General features: G+C 42.2%; 1 protein-coding gene across 8 annotated transcripts in view; it reads right to left on the minus strand.

Annotated features, from left to right (window-relative positions):
• LOC106571293 (ubiquitin-conjugating enzyme E2 J1) overlaps window positions 1-14170 on the minus strand; it is a 46006-nt gene that overhangs the window by 2734 nt on the left and 29102 nt on the right. For 3 of the 8 annotated variants that reach the window (XM_045695632.1, XM_045695633.1, XM_045695631.1), the window contains 6 exons: window positions 10667-10798; window positions 9937-10021; window positions 5660-5719; window positions 5172-5277; window positions 2807-2933; window positions 2229-2345 (listed from right to left, as the gene is read on the minus strand). In XM_045695632.1, the coding sequence (XP_045551588.1) occupies window positions 2229-2345; window positions 2807-2933; window positions 5172-5277; window positions 5660-5719; window positions 9937-10021; window positions 10667-10798 (627 nt within the window). Of the gene's footprint in view, window positions 1-2228; window positions 2346-2806; window positions 2934-5171; window positions 5278-5659; window positions 5720-9936; window positions 10022-10115; window positions 10190-10666; window positions 10804-14170 lie in introns of those variants that run through there. The other 5 variants (XM_014144191.2, XM_014144190.2, XM_045695635.1 and 2 more) reach the window with 4 other exon arrangements.

The following is a 14170-nucleotide window of genomic DNA, read 5'->3' on the forward strand; positions in this document are numbered from 1 at the left end:
TGCTTACAAGCTCTTAACCAACAATGTTGTCAAATTTATATATATTTATATATATATATATATATATATATATATATATATATATATATATATATATATATATATATATATATATATATATATATATACATAATATATATATATATATATAAATAAAAAGAAGAAATATAACAAATAATTAAGGAGCAACAATAAAATAACAGTAACGAGGCTACATATATACAGGGGGTTACAGTACAGAGTCAATGTGCGCGTGCACCGGTTAGTCAAGGTAATTGAGGTAATATGTACATGTAGGTAGAGGTAAAGTAACTATGCATGGATAATAAACAGAGAGTAGTAGCAGTGTAAAAATGGGGGGGGGGACAATGCAAACAGTCTGGGTAGCCATTTGATTAACTGTTCAGGAGTCTTATGGCTTGGGGGTAGAAGCTGTTAAGAAGCTTTTTTTGACCTAGACTTGGCGCTCCGATATCGCTTGCCGTTCGGTAGCCCTCTTCATGACTGTCTTGGTGTGTTTGGACCATGATAGTTTGTTGGTGATGTGGACACCAAGGAACTTGAAGCTCTCAACCTGCTCCACTGCAGCCCCGTTGATGAGAATGGGGGTGTGCTCGGTCCTCCTTTTTTCTGTCGTCCACAATCATCTCCTTTGTCTTGATTACGTTGAGGGAGAAGTTGTTACCCTGGCACCACACGGCCAGGTCTCTGACCTCCTCCCTATGGCTGTTTCATCATTGTCAATTATCAGACCTACCACTGTTGTGTTGCCGGCAAACTTAATGATGGTGTTGGAGTCGTGCTTGGTCATATAGTTATGGGTGAACAGGGAGTAAAGCTCTACACAACATTTTTGGGCGTGAGTCAGCTTATGCCTTTTACTAAAATAATACATTATAACGATGATATCCAGCTATAATCGGTTTATAAGAAAACACCTATCACAGTTATCTTTAATGTTGTCATAGGTGACTGCTAGACAGTGGCATCATGCCTCATTGACACGGAGTTGGAGAACCCTGGAGAAGCTGTAGGGCCAGAGAGTGTCGCCTGCACCGTCATCATACAATATTACCCACCGAGCCATTAAACACAGTGATTTAAAAAGGGATGTTCACTGAGTGAGTGACAGTGGCTGATGTAGCACAGTGGAGCCACAACATTACATAAAGCACTATGAGAGATGAGGGATGATTTACGGGATAACAACATTGCCATATTCTCCCTTTAATCCTCTGTTCTGGAGCCCAGGGACCCCCGGCCGCTCCTTTCTATACCTTTCATAATTAACTTTTTTTATTTAATGGTTCAAGAATAATACAGATGAAGTTGCCGGAGAAAATAGACTTTGGCACGTCTTCTGCGTCAAGGCACAATAATCGTGTGCAACCATGCCAACCTCATCTATGGCAAATAAATGAATAATCCCCCAACATAGCAAATATCTTCGGTATATTGTTATTTCTCTGTCCATGAACACTACCTTAAAGTTTATTTTTTGTCCAGTAAAATAACATCAAAATGATCAGAAATACAGTGTAGACATTATGACTATTGTAGCTGGAAACAGCAGATTTTCTATGGAATATCTACATAGGCCCATTATCAGCAACCATCACTCCTGTGTTCCAATGGCACGTTGTGTTAGCTAATCCAAGTTTATCATTTTAAAAGGCTAATTGATCATTAGAAATCCCTTTTGCAATTATGTTAGCACAGCTGAAAACTATTGCTATGATTAAAGAAGCAATAAAACTGTCCTCCTTTAGACTAGTTGAGTATTTGGAGCAGCAGCATTTGTGGGTTTGATTACAGGCTCAAAATGGCCAGAAACAAAGAACTTTCTTCTGAAACTCGTCAATCTATTCTTGTTCTGAGAAATTAAGGCTATTCCATGCGAGAAATTGCCAAGAAACTGAAGATATCGTACAACGCTCTGTACTACTCCCCTCACAGAACAGCGCAAACTGTCTCTAACTAGAATAGAAAGAGGAGTGGGAGGCCCCGGTGCACAATTGAGCAAGAGGACAAGTATATTAGAGTGTCTAGTTTGAGAAACAGATGCCTCACAAGTCCTCAACTGGCAGCTTCATTAAATAGTACCTGCAAAACACTAGTCTCAATGTCAACAGTGAAGAGGCTACTCCGGGATGCTGGCCTTCTACTCCAGCTGGATCTCTCAGTCCATCACAATCTAGCTAGCATAACCCTGGTGGTGTTTGTCTCACCTGCTCAGCGTGGGCCTCTTCCTCCTCCTGTCCCCACGAGGTGGACGTATCTCCCCAGGGGTCTGGGGGGGGCCCGCTCTCTGCCCCTGTGCTCTCACTAGCCTGCCTGGCTTCTGCCTGCAGGAAGCAACACACAGGAAATGGCTGCTGTCACCCACAATGTATTCAAATCAAATTGTATTGGTCACATACACATGTTACGGGTGTAGCGAAATACTTGTGTTTCTAGCTCCAACAGTTCAGTAATATCTAACAAGTAATATTTAACAATTTCACAACAATACACACATCTAAAGTGAAGGAATGGAATTAAGAATATGTAAATATTTGGATGAGCAATGTCGGAGAATACAGTATATACTCTAGCTCTGGCCACAGGCCCGAGACAATATTCCTCGGGTGAAAAGCCCATTGTCTTTTCTGCCTGTGACTGCTTGAAGCACGAATGGGTAAAGACATGGAAACACAATTCATCCAATTCTGACAACTGGTAACACTTCTGAAGTCACTGGACTAGAATGAAAATAAACAACAATACGTGGATGGGGTAGGACTGTGGCTGGCAGCGGCAAGCACACCTTGAAGTTAATCTGCTGGGCGAGCTCTTGGTCCTCTTGGTCATCTGGACTGGGGTTAGTGGGGGAGGGACCTAGGAGGGCAGAGCGCAAGGAGCAGCCACACGTCTCACAGCAGAAGTCCTGGGATCTGTCAGTGGGTCGGCAGGGAGGGAGCGTTAGGCAAGTTAGGGGCAGAAAGGGTTTCAATTGACTTTTCCAGGAGCCCAATGGATTCATCTGACGAGAAGGGTAAAGAATAGATTAGATGACTCAATAAAACCAGTATAAAAACGAGGGGAAATCATTCACCCCTAGCAGCCCCCTAAGGAAAAGAGGGCCTGGATTAGTGTACGTTTTGGAGGCATTAAGTGATAAAAGTCAAAGCCGTTTCCTAGTCCTATACAGCTGTATTAAAGTTGATCCAGGTAGGAGATCTGAGGGGTTTCCAGAGTCTGGGTGTCCACTGCAAATGGCACCCTATATAGTGCACTACTTTTGACCTGTAGTGCACTTTATAGGGCATAGGGTATAATTTGGGACACAGCCCTAGGCTTACTGAGCCAATCTGGGCCTATATCCTCTATGACAGAAACCCTGTTGAGATATGTTGGCTGATGCTCTCTGATCACAAGGCTGTTTACTTTGAGTCAGACAGGAGCTCCCATCACAACACACAAAAAACGTAGAGAAACGTACAAACTTCTTAGAGATTTGGTTTGTCAAAGATGAGTCATGTGGGTGGGTAGATGGCAATTTGACGGATGGATTGAAACTCATTATGTGAAGACAACATTCAACTGTGAATATTGACAGCTACACCAATATAAATATAAAATACAATTCCATCAATTAAGTCAAGCATCACCTCCCAAGAGTTGCTATTTTTCCAATGTGCTTTCCCACTCAACCAATATCATTATTTTTATAGGCAGAAAAGACAACCATCTGAAGATTTTCCTCCGCTAACTTCTGCATTATTAACGCTCGTCATTACAGCAGCCTGCCAGCCAGCAAAACTTCTCCAGCAGTCTACTTTTATGTCAGGAAACAGAGCCAACTCTGAAAACTCTGAATTCTTCTTCTGTGCTGCTGTTTATCTGATTCCTGCTAGGGGCCCCTGGCCCTGGTGTTGACTGACAGCTCTCACAATTACCATAGGGTACGGCGACAACCAAGAAGGAATTTTTGAATCAAAGCAAAGTTGCTGTCTCAACCGCAGCCACGACAGCCCTTTGTGAAACATGGGCCTTTCTTTCATCAGGAAGATAAACAGGCAGGCAGTGTACTGTATGTATTTATAGACAAGGATATGTTCCCGTGTCACATCTCATCTTCATGTGTTAATGAAACAGCCAGTCGCTAAAGACCCCTGTCTGTATGTGTTAATAGAACAGACAGTCATCTGGGATGCGTCACAAATGGCACCCTATTCCCTTTATTGTATATTTTCGAACCAGAGCCCTGGTCAAAAGGAATACACTATAAAGGCAATAGGGTGCCATTTGGGACACAGCTCTTGGACCCCCCACACATTTTTTTATCCTTCTCCAACAGAGCTTTTGCATGTTTCTTCAGAGGGAGAGACCCATAACAATAAGAGGAGAAGAATGAGCAACAACATGCCCAGACATGCCTTTGTTTCCCTGGCAATGACCATAGCTATTTGTAGAGGGCACATCCACTGTGGCCCAGGGATTAATTACATGACATGCTTGCATAAGCATCACTTTATTCTCAACTTTGTTAAATAAACACCTGTCTATCACTATATGTTCTCCCTTTACCCCTCCCTACATGTACAAATTACTTTGACTAACCTGTATCCACACACATTGACTTGGTACCGGTACCCCCTGTATATAGCCTCATTATTGTTATGTTATTGTATTACTTTTATTTACATGTTTTTACTTTTGTTTATTTAGTAAATATTTTCTTAACTATTTTTCTTAAAACTGCATTGTTGTTTAAGGGCTTGTAAGTAAGCATTTCACACCTGTTGTATTCTGCACAGGTGATAAATACAATATGATTTGATGTATATCCAGTTAGTCCATCTAATTGTATGTAAAGCTAGTGCTTGATACAAGTATCCACCATACATGTAATGATGCGTTTAAGGATTACACATTGAAACAAACAGCAAACAGACATTTCACCCCAGACTGTTGTGTTGTTGTGTTGCTCCCCTCCCAGTCATTGTTATCCCCACCATTCATCCATCCATCCATCCCTCCCTCAGTGCAGACACTCAACTGATTTAATGAGCCATTCGCAGTTTCACTGTACCTACCAGCCGTGTGAACTTAGACTTGCATGGCTTAATCTTTGCATTGGAAAGAGAGTAAAGTGGAAACAGTGGAGGGTTTAATCTGTGTAATCTTACTTTTTGGCCAGGCCTCTCCTCTCCTCTGGATTATAATCAAGGGATCCGATTGCACCCTCCCCTTTGGTTGGCATGAATCCGATTATAGCTATTAGTGCAGTTCTGACTGAAAGGGAGAAACAGAAAAATTATGAAAGACAAAACCCCCCAAAACTGTCTGTCGACTCGTAACAGCAGTGGATAAAGGGAGTCGCTAAATCACATGAAATACCACGGCACATTCTGTCAAGTTCGCCACCCATGTTATGTAATGCGTTGCGGGAGTAATGCTTTGTTTTCTACTGCGTAAGCCTGGATTTAGAAAGCATCTCTGAGGACATTCGCCACTGCAACTCCTCAAATAGCATTCTCCAGCTGACATGATGGGACACTTTTCACAAAATGTTGGGAGAGCTTCTGTCAGCTTCAGGGGTTTCTAACAACTCAAAACCAATGGATGATTTGAATAAAAACATTTGTAAAAAGGCTAGAATGTACATTATAAACACCTATGAAATCAAGTAGCAGGCTGACTGGAGGCAAAGAATGGACAGCTGGTGAGAAAACAGCTACAGGGAAAAGAGAAGAGAGGTTAAGGAGGCCTGATACAGAGTGAAAGCCCGTTTCAACAGATAATGATTTGGTTGAAGAATGCTCTCAAGGTGATATCAGTCTGAATTCTCTCTCCACAAATTATTACAACTGTGGGCTCATGGTACTGCACATGGTACTGCAGAACAAACATAAGCTAAGAATCAATGCAGCTGCCCCCCCCTGGAGTGAACCTGTAGTGGAGAGCTGAGACACCAAAATCCCAGTGGGGGATGTCCAATCTCTGGGCCATGGACTCATTGGCTTTTAAAAAAAATATATATATATTTCACCTTTATTTAACTAGGTAGGCTAGTTGAGAACAAGTTCTCATTTACAACTGCGACCTGGCCAAGATAAAGCAAAGCAGTGCGACACAAACAACAACACAGAGTTACACATAAACAAACGTACAGTCAATAACACAATAGAAAAAAAGTCTATATACAGTGTGTGGAAATGAGGTAAGATAAGGGAGATAAGGCAATACACTGCGTCCACAATTATTAGGCAAGTGAGTATTCTGATGTTATCATTGTTTCTATTCACATTTTTGAACTCCAAACCATATAAACTTGAATGCTTATTGGATTTAATCATTTTCAGGTGATATGTATTTGTGTAATGAAGGGAGGGTGTGGCGAAAGTGAATAACACCTTATATCAAGGTGTGGATAATTATTAGGCAGCCTCATTACCTCAGGTAAAATGGGCCAAAAAAGAAATTTAACTGACACTGAAAAGCCAAAAATGTAAAATGCCTTTCAGACGGATGCGACACTCTTTAAATAGCTAAACTATTGAGGTGTGACCACCGGACATTCAAACGTTTTGTTGCGAAAAGTCAACTGGGGCGCAAAAAACGCATGGGGAAGAAAAGGCGCAAATTAACTGCAAAAGACTTGAGAAGAATTAAACGTCAAACTACCAGGAACCCATTATCCTCCAGTGCCACCGTATTCCAGAACTGCAACCTACCTGGAGTGTTCAGAAGTACAAGGTGTCAAGTGCTCAGAGACATGGCCAAGGTCAAGAAGACTGAAACAAGACCACCACTGAATAAGATTCACAAGTTGAAGCGTCAAGATTGGGCAAAAGAAACACCTGAAGACAGATTTTTCAAAGGTTTTATGGACAGATGAAATGAAAGTGACTCTTGATGGACCAAATGGATGGGCCCGTGGCTGGATCAGTAATGGACACAGGGCACCACTTTGAGTCAGGTGCCAGCAAGGTGAAGGAGGGGTACTGGTATGGGCTGCTATCATTGAGGATGAGGTAGTTGGACCTTTTCGGGTTGAAGATGGACTGAAACTCAACTCCCAAACCTACTGCCAGTTTCTGGAAGATTATTTCGTCAAACAGTGGTACAGGAAGAAGTCCTCAGCATTCTAGAAGGCATGATCTTTATGCAGGACAATGCTCCATCACATGCATCCAAGTACGCCACTGCTTGGCTAGCCAGCAAGGGCCTCAAAGATGCCTGAATAATGACCTGGCCCCCTTCCTCACCTGACCTAAATCCTATTGAGAACTTGTGGGCCATTCTCAAACGTGAGATTTACAGTGATGGAAGACAATACACCTTTTTGAACAGCATTTGTGGTTGCTGCTTCAGCGAAAATTGATCGTGAACAGATCAAGAAACTGACAGACTCCATGGATGGAAGGCTCATGGCAGTTATTGAAAATAAGGGTGGCTATATTGGTCACTGAATATTTTTGAAAGGCCAGCATTTTTATATAATTGTCATTTTGTGTTACTTATCTGTTACTTACTCTAAAAATTGAGAATAAACAAGTGAGTTGAGAGAAATTATTTTTGTAATTTAGTTGCCTAATAATTGTGCACACTTATATATTTCCCTGAGAAAGACAAAACTCACTTTTCCTTTGTTAAACATTCAGGTTTGAGGTTCAATAACATTTTGGATTGACTGAGAGCATTGTGTTTGTTCAACAATAAAATTAATCCCGAGGAATACAATTTGCCTAATAATTGTGCACGCAGTGTAAATCGGCCATAGTGGAGAAATAATTACAATTTAGCAATTAAACACTGGAGTGATAGATTTGCAGAAGATGAATGTGCAAGTAGAGATACTGGGGTGCAAAGGAGCAAAATAAATAAATAACAGTATGGGGATGAGGTAGTTGGATGGGCTATTTACAGATGGGCTATGTACAGGCGCAGTGATCTGTGAGCTGCTCTGACAGCTGGTGCTTGAAGTTAGCGAGGGAGATATGAGTCTCCAGCTTCAGTGATTTTTGCAATTCGTTCCAGTCATTGGCAGCAGAGAACTGGAAGGAAAGGCAGCCAAAGGAGGAATTGGCTTTGGGGGTGACCAGTGAAATATACCTGCTGGAGCGTGTGCTACGGGTGGGTGCTGCTATGGTGACCAGTGAACTGAGATAAGGCAGGGCTTTACCTAGCAAAGACCTATAGATGGCCTGGAGCCAGTGGGTTTGGCGACGAATATGAAGCGAGGGCCAGCCAACGAGAGCATACAGGTCGCAGTGGTCGCATATGGGGCTTTGGTGATAAAACGGATGGCACTGTGATAGACTGCATCCAATATGCTGAGTAGAGTGTTGGAAGCTATTTTGTAAATGACATCGCCGAAGTCAAGGATCGGTAGGATAGTCAGTTTTACGAGGGTATGTTTGGCAGCATGAGTGAAGGATGCTTTGTTGCGAAATAGGTTTAATTTTAAATTGGAGATGCTTAATGTGAGATTTGTAGATGCCGACGTATTCTAAGTCAGAACCGTCCAGAGTAGTGATGCTGGACGGGCGGGCAGGTGCTGGAAGCGATCGGTTGAAGAGCATGTATTTAGTCTTACTTGCATTTAAGAGCAGTTGGAGGCCACAGAAGGAGAGTTGTATGGCGCTGAAGCTCGTCTGCAGGTTAGTTAACACAGTGTCCAAAGAAGGGCCAGATGTATACAGAATGGTATCGTTCGCGTAGAGGTGGATCAGAGAATCACCAGCGGAAGAGCGACATCATTGATGTATACAGAGAAGAGAGTCAGCCCGAGATTTGAACCCTGTGGCACCCCCATAGAGACTGCCAGAGACAACAGGCCCTCCGATTTGACACACTGAACTCTGTCTGAGAAGTAGTTGGTGAACCAGGTGAGGCAGTCATTTGAGAAACCAAGGCTGTTGAGTCTGCCGATAAGAATGTGGTGATTGACAGAGTCGAAAGCCTTGGCCAGGTCTAAGAATACAGCTGCACAGTACTGTCTCTTATCGATGGCGGTTATGATATCGTTCAGGACCTTGAGCGTGGCTTGCCATGTGACCCCAGAGGACAAAAGCGGGAGTTATTTTAGATTAGCTTTTTTATGCTCATTAAAATTCCCAGAAAGTAATATAAAGAAAAGCAGTGCGGGATTCTCCCATTGAATCTGATTACATTTCCATGCTTTTGGTACGGAGAATAACGTGAGAGGAATACTCAGAAATAGGATGGCTTAACGGTGGTAAATTAAATCATGCCAGAAAATAATGGAAATATTAGACTTAATGTAGGAAATAGTGTGCTGCCTGCTGCCAATACGGGGCTTTGTGAGCGAATAAGATGTGTGTGCCAAATATGCATTTCCAGTGACACACTTTCTTCTTATTTACTTTGTTCTGTTATGAAGTCTTCTTTTCAGCCCCTTCCAGTTTCCACTCTTTAAATTGCGGGGAAAAAGCTCAATGATAGAACAAAAATGCCTGAGCAAAAAAACATTTGCATATCTGCCTTCATTTAAATTCAAATTAAAAGTCTTAATCCGTCGTTTGTTCCTGTTGGTCCCTGGCAGGCAGAGAACGAGTGAGTGGGGATGCTAGGCTAAGTTTAGTGCAGCAGCTGGATGAGTAGGACTGGAAGAGGGAACAAGGACTGTGTTGTGAGCCGTGTGCGTGTGTCTGTGTCTGTCTCCAGGCTGGAGGAGACAAGCCATTTACTTGATTTTGCTTACACAGAAAATGTATCAAGATAATTAGCCTTTTCTAACTTGCTTCAAGACCTTTTTTTGGTTAAAGTAAGCAAAACTATCTGCCAGGCTGCTATCTTTTCAATAGCGGTGGTGGTCACGTGTTCGCGAGGCAGAGGATCTGAGATCGAGTACCAGTGCGGGCTCATGAAGAAGGTATCTGTACTGTTAAGCAAGCACAGTGACACCAGTTACCAAGGGATACCTACTGCTCCAAGATGGCTGCCATGTCTCCGGGTGATGGCCAGAGATGCTCAGACAGATCTTCTTTCCCACCTCGAATCTTCCATTGGGCTGAAAGAGAAACATATCCATAGAATTACATATAGAATACATGTATAATAAAGATAAGTGATTTATAGGATTTCGATGATAGGATCTCTATTACCATATCACGGTCTATGACAACCAGGTTGAACAAGCAACAGGGAGACAGTGAGACAGGCCGAGGTGAGGTGGAGGCTGGGGGGTGGTTGAAGGGAGGGATATTAAGAGAAAGAAAGAGAGTGAGCCTTCAAAGACCAAGTAAAACCTGCCAGCCTGAGCTAAGAGAGAGAGAAAAAAAGAGACTCTGGACATAAAAAAGACTGTCACAACCTGTCTGATCCACTGGCTTTTATCAGCCTGTCATTGATTCTTCAGGTTATTATTGGAGCATGAAAAAAACACATTACCGCTTCTTTCCCACAGAACCATTGAAGTCCTCTGTGACAGTGTAGTGACAGGCATGGCTTTGTTCTGACAATAGTGTCTTGGTGTGTCATCAGATGTGGCTCCGGGTTAAGAAAAGACGTTATAGCTGTCTATCATCCAGCCTTTGATAATTTGATTGGTTGCTTTTCATTGTTACTTCAATTTACACATAATTGGCTGTGATTGATCGAAAGAGAGGAATATCTTCATAAGTGTGTGTGTGCATGTGTGTGTTGGGCGTCTTACTGTGAGTAGGATGATGCTGGGGGGCTTCATGGGGTACTCAGGGGGCAGCACGATCCTGCCGTGGTAAACCCCACCGTCAAAATCTGAGTCCGGGGGCCCGCGGACAGAGAAGTGCCACTCAAACAGATTATCCTGCAGGTACACAACAAGCCAGTCACAAACACATATGTGACTCGTTTCAGGAAACTAGGCATATGTTGCACGTCACTACTACACAGCAGAGGCATTTGAACGTACATTTTTTTAAATTATCAAAATGCCTTCTGGAACATTTGAACTTTCATGTGCCTTAATAACAAACTTGTATTCCATCCATAAATACGAATAAAATTGTTAAATTACAAGCCTAGCTGGTTTAGCCACGGAAAAAGGGAGTAACCTTCCCACTAACCATGATTGGCTGAGATAATGGAAGGGCTGGACATGCTGGGAGATGAGTTTGGATTGGTCTGCCATGTAGCCAGTGATGCCAACTTAGCAATTTTGTTGCTAGATTTAGCAACTTTTCAGAGTACCCTAGCAACAAAAAAATTCAAACAGCACCTAGCAACAAATTTAGCTACTTTTAAAAATGTATTTGGAACTTTTAGCAACTTTTGAAAAGTGACTCAAACGCTAAAATGCATTTTCACTCAAAATGACACAACCGATTTTCTCTGTCACACACTCAGTCACAACACGTGTCCCTGGCTGCAAAAGTGCATTGTGAGTGAAGTCAGCAGCAGGCGCTCAGCTCGTGCACAGGCAGCAGCAGGCCAGCAGCAATTTCAGCAAATTGCAAATCATTGTTGGCTGACTGCAGCAGCAGTAGTATGCGTTCGATGAGACAAACCCAATGAATATAGTTGGTCACAAATGTTTGATCTTGAACAGAACTTACAACATCAATCAGCATGTCTCAATCAAAATTGTACAGCCAGAAGTACAGAAAAGAGTGATTGACGGGCATACTCTGCGTACTGCAAATCAGATATGCTTGCAAAAATGTATGACATCAAAAAACATTGTGGTACAGCAAAGCATATAAATAAATCAAAACCGTACAACCCCACAACGCAGTCTACATTACCACAGTTGGTTAAGAAAGTGGATAACTGCAAAAGCGCAGAAGCTACTATGGCAATGGCCATTGTGGAGCATTGTTCGCTGCTAGCATGCAACCATTTAGGTATTGCTTGCAAAGCTGCCTTTTCAGATTCTGTGGCAGCAACAAACTTCCAAATGCACCGCACCAAGTCGCACAGAAAAGATTAGGGGTGTACTGGCTCCTTATTTTCTCAAAAGGGTAACATCAGATGTGGGGGATGAGAAGTTCAGTCTCCTTTTGGATGAGTCCACTGATGTCAGTGTCTCGAAATACCTGGGTGTGGTGATTCGGTATTTCAGTGTAGAGGTCGACCGATTAATCGGAATGGCCAATTAATAAGGGCCGATTTCAAGTTTAAGTAACAATCGGTAATCGTTTTTTTTTTTTTACACCTTTATTTAAACTAGGCAAGTCAGATTTAAGAACACATTCTGATTTACAATGCCGGCCTAGAAACGGGGGTTAACTGCCTTGTTCAGGGGGGATTCGTTTTTGCAACCTTCGGTTACCAGTCCAACGCTCTAACCACCTGCCTTACATTGCACTCCACAAGGATTAACAGGCTGACTACCTGTTACGCGAGGGCAGCAAGAAGCAAAGGTAAGTTGCTAGCTAGCATTAGACTTATAAAAAAACGATCAATCTTAACATAATCACTAGTTAACTACATATGGTTGATGATATTACTAGTTTATCTAACGTGTCCTGCGTTGCATATAATCGATGCGGTGCCTGTTAATTTTCATTGAATCACAGCCTACTTCGACAAACGGGTGTTGATTTAACAAGCGCATTTGTGAAAAAAGTACTGTCGTTGCACCAATGTACCTAACCATAAACATCAATGCCTAACAGGAATATTTAGACTTAGCCACCCGTTAGATAAAATACGGAACGGTTCCGTATGTCACTGAAAGAAAAAAACTTTTGTTTTCGAGATGATAGTTTCCGGATTCGACCATATTAATGACCTAAGGCTCGTATTTCTGTGTGTTTATTATACTATAATTAAGTCTATGATTTGATAGAGCAGTCTGACTGAGCGGTGGTAGGCAGCAGCAGGCTCGTAAGCATTCATTCAAACAGCCCTTCGCTGTGCTTCAAGCATTGCGCTGTTTATGACTTCAACCTGGGTGGGTATAATTTGTGGAACGTTCCAACAGGAATCTATTCCAAAAACTTCGTAAATAACAAGGTTTCCAAAAAAACAACGCATACAAAGTTGTATAGCGGCAGAATAAGATACCGGGTAGGGAGTGGTCTATTTCATTGCGTTTTTCACTCATCACGTTTATTCCGAAAAATGTCTGTCCTCACATGTCTGTTTGCCTATGGACAAACATTAAGAATAAGCAACGTGGTGAGTTGATGCCTATTCGGCAGCTAGTTAGCTAGGTTTGTATGCGTTGCTACTTTGTATGCGTTGTTGGTTGGCAACCTTTTACTTTACGTTTTTTGGAACAAATTCCTGTTGGAACGTTCCACAAATTATACCCACCCCTTCAAGCCTATCAACTCCCAAGATTAGGCATCTGTAACCGATGTGAAATGGCTAGCTAGTTAGCCGGGTGCACGCTAATAGCGTTTCAAACGTCACTCGCTCTGAGACTTGGAGTAGTTGTTTCCCTTCCTCTGCATGGGTAACGCTGCTTCGAGGGTGGCTGTTGTCGATGTGTTCCTGGTTTGAGCCCAGGTAGGAGCGAGGAGAGGGACGGAAGCTATACTGTTACACTGGCAATACTAAAGTGCTTATAAGAACATCCAATAGTCAAAGGTATATGAAATACAAATCGTATAGAGAGAAATAGTCCTATACAGTGCCTTGCGAAAGTATTTCGGCCCCCTTGAACTTTTCGACCTTTTGCCACATTTCAGGCTTCAAACATAAAGATATAAAACTGTAATTTTTTGTGAAGAATCAACAACAAGTGGGACACAATCATGAAGTGGAACGAAATTTATTGGATATTTCAAACTTTTTTAACAAATAAAAAACTGAAAAATTGGGCGTGCAAAATTATTCAGCCCCCTTAAGTTAATACTTTGTGTAGCGCCACCTTTTGCTGCGATTACAGCTGTAAGTCGCTTGGGGTATGTCTCTATCAGTTTTGCACATCGAGAGACTGAAATTTTTGCCCATTCCTCCTTGCAAAACAGCTCGAGCTCAGTGAGGTTGGATGGAGAGCGTTTGAACAGCAGTTTTCAGTTTTTTCCACAGATTCTCGATTGGATTCAGGTCTGGACTTTGACTTGGCCATTCTAACACCTGGATATGTTTATTTGTTAACCATTCCATTGTAGATTTTGCTTTATGTTTTGGATCATTGTCTTGTTGGAAGACAAATCTCCGTCCCAGTCTCAGGTCTTTTGCAGACTCCATCAGGTTTTCTTCCAGAATGGTCCTGTATTTGGCTCCA

The sequence above is a fragment of the Salmo salar genome, chromosome ssa15, assembly GCF_905237065.1.
Source record: "Salmo salar chromosome ssa15, Ssal_v3.1, whole genome shotgun sequence".
Taxonomy (NCBI): Eukaryota; Metazoa; Chordata; class Actinopteri; order Salmoniformes; family Salmonidae; genus Salmo; species Salmo salar.